The following is an 8,401-nucleotide window of genomic DNA, read 5'->3' on the forward strand; positions in this document are numbered from 1 at the left end:
GAGGCACTGTGGGAAGGGCCAGCACTTCCGGTTTTCGGTCATCCACCCCAGACCAGAGGCCTGCCCCACTGCCGCGGTGCCTGGTGGGACGCGAGGCCTGACCTTGCTGCCTAGCAGCCTCTGCCGCGCAACCCACCTTTACCAATGTCCCTCGACCCTGGCACGTTACCCAATAAGCGCAGGCGACTGATTACGTCATCAGGGTTGGACGCTGTAACTGCCGGAGCCAATCAGAATTTCGCAAGGGCCAACGCCAACCAATTATCAAGGCAGCTTCGCCGCGGGGCGGAGTCGAAGGAGGGGCACCTTCTGGAGAGGGGCGGAGGCGACGAGTCAGTGGGCGTTGCAAAGTGCGCAGCACAGACCAATGGCGGGCAAGCACCGGAACCCGCGGCGTCGCGAGCCAATAGGCGCGGGTTCTGTGAGGCAATGGAAAGAGGAGAGAGGTGTGCCTTGACCAGCCTGCGAGTGGCAACCAATAGAAAAGGACGTTCCAAAGAGGTGGGTGGGACTTTAAGCCAAGACCCCAATAGTAAGCCCAGGCCCTGAAGCCGGTGGGCGGGCCCTAGGGCATGCTGAACCAATGGGATAGGCGGGGCGGGGCGACGGTGGCGGCGGCGGCGGCAGCGGGTTCGGTTGCGCGTGGCGCACGGGGTGGGAGTGGAGCCCAGGCCGGGAGCAGGCGCTGCCGCCAGTGAGAACCGGACCCCGGAGCAGGGCGGGGGTTGGCCGGGGACTAGGCCTGGAGCGTGCCGGCCAGACCTCCGCCCTCTGACCTTTCCCCTTGCAGGCGACCATGGGGAACGTGTTGGCCGCTAGCTCGCCGCCCGCAGGGCCGCCGCCGCCGCCCGCGCCCGGCCTCGTGGGACTGCCGCCGCCTCCGCCCTCTCCTCCGGGCTTCACGTTGCCGCAGCTCGGGGGCGGCCTGGGCGCTGGGGTTGGCGCGGGTCGGGGCTCGGAGCGGACCCCCGGGGCTGCGACCGCCGGCGCCGCAGGGACCGCGGACGATGGGGCCTGCGGCTGCCTGCCGAACCCGGGCACGTTCGAGGAGTGTCACCGGAAGTGCAAGGGTGAGGGGCGAGGGCCCCGGCGGGGTGCGGTGGCCCGGATCTCGGGGGAAGGGGAAGCACCCTGAGGACCTTGGGAGTTGGCACGTGCCACGGGAAGCATTGAACAGAGCGTTAGGAGTTGGCGTTGGCGTCGGATGATGGAACGTTGGCCTTGGGGCTCAGAACGATGGGATCCAATGGTGGAACTTCGGGGTGGAATGCCGCAACGGTAGAGAAAAGCCTTAGGGACCTCAGGAGCCCCAGAGATCAGCCTAGCCAGCCTCCTCTCGTGGTTGGGAAGAAAATTGAGATCCAAGGTCACAGTGTTAGCAAGGTGTCAGCAAGGGTCCGGTGGGGATGGAACCCAAGGCTTCTGGGTCCTGGCTTGGAATCGTTATGATAGCAAAAGTGATGGAGACTTACTGAGCGCTGTTCTGGCATTCAATGTATGTTAACTTATTAAATCTTTGCAATTTTTTCATGTGGTGAGCATCCTCATCTTACACATGATAGATTTGACATGGATAAAGGGACTTGCCTAAAGTCACACCAAGAGTAGGTAAAGGCATTGGGATTGGGACGCAGGCAAAGGCCTTGGCCCTGACCCAATCCACTAGGCCATACTGGTTAGGGTTCCTTGTATGATGTTCTGCTTGTGGGTCCCTGGAGACAGGAGAGCTGGGATGGTAGGGAAGGAAGGATGAGAGTTGGGGTGTATGTCTGTTTGTCAGTGTGGAGAGTGACACATTTCTCTTCTTCAGAGCTGTTTCCCATTCAGATGGAAGGTGTCAAGCTCACAGTCAACAAAGGGTTGAGTAACCATTTCCAGGTGAGCCTTCCTGGTGCCCTTGCCCTCAGAGGCCATCCCAGCCATCCTCCTGCATCTGCACATACAACTCCTCACTCCTCCCTAAAGGGCTGGGCTCCTTGGGACTTGAAAAGTGTCAGAGACACAGTGCCAGGCTGACTCCTCAATGGGGGCCAGGGTAGCATTTAGGGACCCAGAATGCAGAGATGCCCATCCCCCCATAACGTCCAGGCAGGGGTAGGACCAGGTTAGCAGCCCTACCCCCAGCACATCTTTTCTCTGAGGGTCTCATCTACTCAGGCCACACTTCCCTGCCCAGCCCAGGGGCGCCTGGCGCCTCCTCCCTGATGGGGAAGCCAGACTGGCAGTTGTCTCCCATCCCAGGCTGGTGGAGCTGTGCTGGGGGTGGGCTCAGCAGGGCTTATGGGGGTCCAGACGCATCCCCACAGCCCTCCGTCTTCCCCCAGGTGAACCACACAGTGGCGCTCAGCACAATTGGGGAGTCCAACTACCACTTCGGGGTCACGTACGTGGGGACAAAGCAGCTGAGTCCAACAGAGGTGAGGTGCCTTTTGTCCTTCATTCGGTGTCTCTTCCTTCTCACGGTCTGGAGCCAGACGCAGGAGGAGAAGGCTCTGTCAGGAGGAGGCCAAGCTCTGAGGAGCTGAGGGTGTCGGGAGGTGGGGACCGTGTCTCCCCGAGGTGCATTGGGACAGGGGTCCTTCCCTCCTCCTGAACCCCTGCTGGTTGTTGTGTGAGGCTGGGGACACTGGAGTGACCACGCTGGGGTCACCAGAAGTGATGACCCGGAGCAGGCAGGGCTGGGCTGTAGATCCTGTCGGGTTTTGAATGTCCGAGTTAGCGTGTAGCCTTTCTCTAGGGGGTGCTGGAGAGCTGCAGGAAGATTGGGACACGGGAGAGAGTGGTCAGAGGTGTGCTTGAGAAATGACCCCTCAGGCTGCCCTGCAGAGGCTGGGTTAGCCAAGTGGCGGTGAAACTGAGGTCTGGAAGGAGGCTGGGGCAGGACGCAGGTGGAATTGGACTGAGTTAGGTTTCTGCTTATATTAGCTGTTTCTGTTCAAGAAATTCATTTATTCAACAAACCTTCATTGTCCCCCCATTCTGTGCCCAGCCCTGTGCTATGCGGGGCTGGGGACACAGCCGTGACTGACACGGCCATGGGGCTCACAGTCTAGAGGAGAGAGGGAGCAGACCTGTCCCCAGAGAGTAACCATCCAGAGTGGGCGGAACTGAAATGGGGAAGCCAAAGACTGTGGGAGCCCAGAGGGGGAGCCTAACTCAGCCCAGGTGGTCAAGGAGGGCTTCCTGGAGGAGGGGGCCTCCGTCTGAGGCTTTCTGACACTAGGCACGTCACTCATGAACTTCCATACTGCTAGACCTGGCCCTCTAACCTTGCCGTCTGCCCCACAGGCCTTCCCCGTGCTAGTGGGGGACATGGACAATAGCGGCAGCCTCAATGCTCAGGTCATTCACCAGCTGGGCCCTGGCCTCAGGTCCAAGATGGCCATCCAGGTGAGTGGGAGTCGAATTGGCTGCTCCCCAGCCCCCGTGAGTCCCCGCACCTCACACCCCTGCTCCCCACAGACCCAGCAGTCGAAGTTCGTGAACTGGCAGGTGGACGGGGAGTACCGGGGTTCTGACTTCACAGCCGCCATCACCCTGGGGAACCCAGACGTCCTGGTGGGTTCAGGTAAGAAGCCAGGGCCTGGACGGCGGTCACACCCAGTCCAGCTCTCCCACCACATCCATCCGTCTCAGGACCCCCTTTGCTCCCATCTGAGAATAATCAGAGCGGGAGTAGTTTAGAAACATCCAGCAGCGTGGCTTCGTGGGCGAGAAAGAGGCTCACAGCCCAGCTCTGCCACTGGCTGAACTGCCACGTTACGCAGGTTCCATCCCTGATGTGGCCATCGGTATCCTTGTCTGTAAAACCGGGCTCCCTCACAGGGGTGTTGAGTAGGTTAGGAAAGTCCACGTGTGTGAGAAGCTTCCAGTGGCATGGGGCGTGTCATGGGCCCGAAGGACCTGTGAGCTGCTGTTCTTCATGGCCTCTCCAGACCCTGCAGGGTGGCCCCTGGTGGAGAACCTCTGGTCCTGACCCAGCCCAGCCTCGGGAGCTCAGGGGCCACAGGGAGCTGGGTCTGGATCAGAGCAGAAGGGAACAGCAGAGCGGGTCAGGGAGCTAGAGATGCGGGGAAGGTGAGATGTTCCCACAAGAGGCCTGTACGAGGGCAGTCTGGGCAGCGAGCTGTGCAGCTCTGGAGGGTGAGAACCTGGGCCAGAGGCCCCGGGAATGTGCTCGGGGAGCAGAGAGGATGGGGTGCATGTGGGAACGAGCCAGATCCATCGGGGCTGGCATGTGGGCACCTGGAGGGAGACTCAGGCAGGAGGGACCTCGCACTGACTGGGGTCCTCACAGGCTCCCAGGGGCTGCTTTGTCTGCTCGCCCCCTGCAGGGGACCAGGGTGGGGGACTGCCGTGTCATGTGGTGGTGGTGGCCCCAATCAGGATCGTGCTGGAGAGAAGGAGCCGAATCCAGTTAATATCAGGGGCAAATATTGAGTCGGGCAGACTGAGCAGAGGGAAGGGTCCACGGGGCAGAAGGGACTGTGTGCAGGGGGCTGATGGCAGAGAGCGAGCGAGCTCTGGGCTCCTGCAGCCTGGAGGGGGTGGGGCTGGCTGTGCTCTGGGAGGAGGAAGTGGATCTATTGGAAGCTGTGACCCAGCCCCCAGGGCCTCCCAGCCGTGTGTGAGGAACCGGGTCTCCTGGGCACTGGGGAGCCATGGATGGTCGTGAGCCGGGGGAACAGGGTCAGCTGTTGCTGTAACCAGGTTCCTCTGTGGCTGTCTGGGAAGGTGCTTGAGGAGGCTGTGACTGGGGCAGGGGAGGGACACGGGGGTGGGGCTGGGAAGCAGAAGGTGAGGTAGGCCCAGGCAGAGACCTCAACAGAGCGAGGCCCTGAGCATCTCCAGCAGAGGAGAGCCTGGAAGGCTGCTTGGAGTAGGAGTTTGGCGGGACAGAAATGACTGGGTCCAGGTAACGTCCGCCATCTCACCCGCAGGAATCCTCGTGGCCCACTACCTGCAGAGCATCACGCCGTGTCTGGCCCTGGGTGGAGAGCTGGTCTACCACCGGCGGCCCGGGGAGGAGGGCACTGTCATGTCTCTAGCTGGGAAGTACACATGTGAGCCTGGGGCCCAAGGGTAGGAGTCAGGGCTGGGGCCAGGACCCCAGGGTCTGAGGGAGGTGGGAGGCTGGGGGTGGGAGTCTTTGGCCTTGAGGGAGGAGGAGGCTGGGGGCCTGGACTTCTAGGTCTGAGGGAGGAGGGGCTGGGGGTCAGGACCACTGATTCTGAGGGAGGATGGGGACCTGGGGTCCCGGACTTCTGGGTCTGAGGGAGGAGGGGCTGGGGGCCTGGACTCCTGGGTCTGAGGAAGGAGGAGCTGGGGGCCCGGACTCCTAGGTCTGAGGGAGGAGGGGCTGGGGGCCTGGACCCCTGGGTCTGAGGGAGGAGGGGGACCTGGGGGCCTGGACCCCTGGGTCTGAGGGAGGAGGGGGTGGGGGCCTGGACTCCTGGGTCTGAGGGAGGAGGGACTGGAGGTCTGGCCCCGGGGGTCTGAGGCAGGAGAACCTGGGATCCTAGAGGCCCAAGTCCCCTTGGGAACCTGCCCCACCCCCACCATCACACAGTAAACAACTGGTTGGCGACAGTCACGCTGGGCCAAGCAGGCATGCACGCCACCTACTACCACAAAGCCAGTGACCAGGTGAGCTCGTCTGACACCGGCTCAAGGATCCACATCCGGGCGGGGGTGGCCAGGGGCTGGAGTGCCCAGGAGCCCAGGCGGGAAGCTGACTCTGCTGCCCGGGCCCCTCAGCTGCAGGTGGGCGTGGAGTTTGAGGCCAGCACAAGGATGCAGGACACCAGTGTCTCCTTCGGGTACCAGCTGGACCTGCCCAAGGCCAACCTGCTCTTCAAAGGTACAGGCCTCAGTCTCCCTCCTGGAGGACGGGCGAGAGGGGACTCAGCTCTAGAGGGTGTGCGGGCCAGAGGAGATGGTACAGGCCTCAGTCTCCTCCCAGAGGATGGGCGAGAGGGGACTCGGCTCTAGAGGGTATGCAGGCCACAGGAGATGGTGAGGGCAGTGAGCTGGGACTGCTGGGGGTCTGCAGACTCCCCGGGATGCTTTTTCAGAAGGTGGGAGCCGGGGCCCGAGCTTCACACCCACCATACCACTCCCCACCCTGCCAGCAGCCCCTCTCCCCGCTCTCTGTCCTCGGCCCTCCCTCTCCTTTGTCGTGAGTGGACCACAGCTTGGTGCCCATCCGCCCTACTCGTCTCACATTAGTGGAAACGGAGGCACCTGGAGGTTGCACAGTCACGGCCAGATCCAGAACCTCCTCCAGGGCTGACTGGGTCTAGTCTTCAGTCTTCAGTCTCTTCTGGGACCTCAGTGGTTCTCAGTGTGGGGTGTGTGAAGGCTCCCTGGCTGCTGCCTCAGTCTGCCTGGGCAGGGCTCTGAGGTGGTGTTGAGGTCCAGGGTCTCTGCCTCTGAGGCCTGCCCTGCGGCCTCCTGACCCTGGCTCTGCGCTCAGCCTGGTGTCAGGGGGATGAGATCCAGGTCGACTGCTTCTCTGCTCCCGTTAAATGAGTGATCACCCCTTTCCAGGGTGGGAGGACGGCTCCATGCACTCACACATCTGGAAGGTTCTGGGCCCCAGAGGAGATTTCAATCTCTCATTCGGCAGATTCTGAGCACCTGCTCTGGTCAGCAGTGTGCTGAGGGTGCTGGGGACACCACGGTGACCAGGCCCTGTCCTCACAGGGCCCACAGTGGAGGGGACAGGCCCATTCCCAGAGAGTGATGACTTCGTGTGGACACAGCTGGGCTGGGGGAGCCATGGGGGTGGAGGGCTTCCTGGAGGGGGAGGTCACTGAGCTGAGAGCTGAGGAGGAAGAGGAATAAGGCCGTTGCTCTCAGGGGCGAGGGACCTGGTGCGGGAACCCTGTGGTCGGAGGTCTGGGAACCGGCAGACTGGCTGGTGGCATCTGAGGCGGCCTGGTTGCCAGCCCACGGGGACAGGGCGGGCGGCCGGCACCGGCTCTCAGCACCGCCGTCCCCCACAGGCTCCGTGGACAGCAACTGGATCGTGGGCGCCACGCTGGAGAAGAAGCTGCCCCCGCTGCCCCTGACGCTGGCCCTCGGGGCCTTCCTGAACCACCGCAAGAACAAGTTCCAGTGCGGCTTCGGCCTCACCATCGGCTGAGCCCTCCTGCCCGCCTTCCACGCCCTCCTCCTCCAGACCCCTCCCCGCTCCTGTCTCGTGGGGAGGGGGGAGACCCAGCCCCCTCCCCGCCCTCCCCTCCCTCCTCGGGGGTCCGGGGGCAGCGCAACGGAGGGGACCCACCGCCCCAGCAGCTGAGGGGGGTCCGGAACCACGGGGGCTCCAGGGTCGGAGCAGCAGGGGCAGCGCGCCCCAGGGGGCCGGGGTCCCGGAAGGGATTCCAGAATCCGGGAGGACGCGGGATTCTGAGCACCAGGGGCAGAGGCGGCCACAACCTCAGGGAGGTGTCGGGGCGTCGCCGTCCTCCGGAGGTCCCTGGGCCCGGCCCCGAGGGGGCAGCGCGGAGAGGAGCTTCCCCACCCCCGTCCTCCGCCCCGCCCCCTTCCCCTCCCAGCCCCTCGGTAGAAATCATGTTTATAAGTTATGGAAGAACCGGGACGTTTTACAGAAAAAAACAAAAAAAGAAGAACAAAAAATATACATAAAAAAGCGAAACGGGAGGCCTGGGTTGTCCTGCTCGTGTCTCTGGCCTCTGCCCATCCCGTCCGGCCCGACCTTCCCACGGTGGCCGGTAGGGGGCGCTGCAGTGTCGGCGCCCAGAAGCCTGACGCCACCCACAGGGGGTCAAGCCTGGCCGCCGCCGGGACCCAGCTCACAGGGGAATATCCCAGCCCTGGCTCACACGGCCCCTGACTTGTGCCCTGCTGGGGCATCACAGGCCTTCCCTCAGCAGGGGGGGCGCGGCCTTTCGGTCCCTTGACCCAGCTGCACCTGGCCAGAGTGGCTGCACAGGACTTTGTCCCTGGGAGCTGTGGACACAGGGATGACGCTGTCTCTGAGGGCAGGGGTGGGGACAATGAACTGGGACCCCAAGGTCTTTCCAGGGTCCAAAAGGGACAGGGCATGATGGCGTCGTAGGACTTCTTTCTGATAGGAATGTCAGAGCTATCAGAAGCTTCTGGAAGAATTCAGGCACCTGGAAAGGCTTCAGAATCAATGACTGTGTCCGAGGGAGAGGGGCCAGGGCTCCAGGACTCCTGGGCCTCGGGACGGGCTGGGGTCTGACTCAGTTCACGGGGTGGGACTGGGTCCCCAGGCCTCTGAAGGTCTCAGGCCTCTGAAGCTGGGAGGACGAGGAGCTGTCGCATTTGCCACCTAGGGCTCAGATGAGCTGACACCCCTGATCCCCTCCAGACAGGGGAACTGAAACCCCGTCTGTCACCCACACGCACGGTC

The 8,401-nt window shown here is 62.9% G+C and overlaps 1 protein-coding gene across 1 annotated transcript; it reads left to right on the plus strand.

Annotated features, from left to right (window-relative positions):
• The first annotated feature begins 620 nt into the window (after positions 1-620).
• On the plus strand, positions 621-7,208 carry LOC131396974 (mitochondrial import receptor subunit TOM40 homolog). The gene is made up of 10 exons (XM_058529539.1): positions 621-694; positions 791-1,070; positions 1,811-1,878; positions 2,325-2,417; positions 3,289-3,390; positions 3,463-3,568; positions 4,941-5,063; positions 5,570-5,646; positions 5,758-5,860; positions 7,008-7,208. Exons 2-10 carry the CDS (start codon positions 797-799, stop codon positions 7,145-7,147), a joined length of 1,086 nt encoding a protein of 361 aa, XP_058385522.1. The 5' UTR covers positions 621-694; positions 791-796; the 3' UTR covers positions 7,148-7,208.
• The last annotated feature ends 1,193 nt before the right edge of the window (positions 7,209-8,401 follow it).

This window comes from Diceros bicornis, chromosome 34 (genome assembly GCF_020826845.1).
Source record: "Diceros bicornis minor isolate mBicDic1 chromosome 34, mDicBic1.mat.cur, whole genome shotgun sequence".
NCBI lineage: Eukaryota > Metazoa > Chordata > Mammalia > Perissodactyla > Rhinocerotidae > Diceros > Diceros bicornis.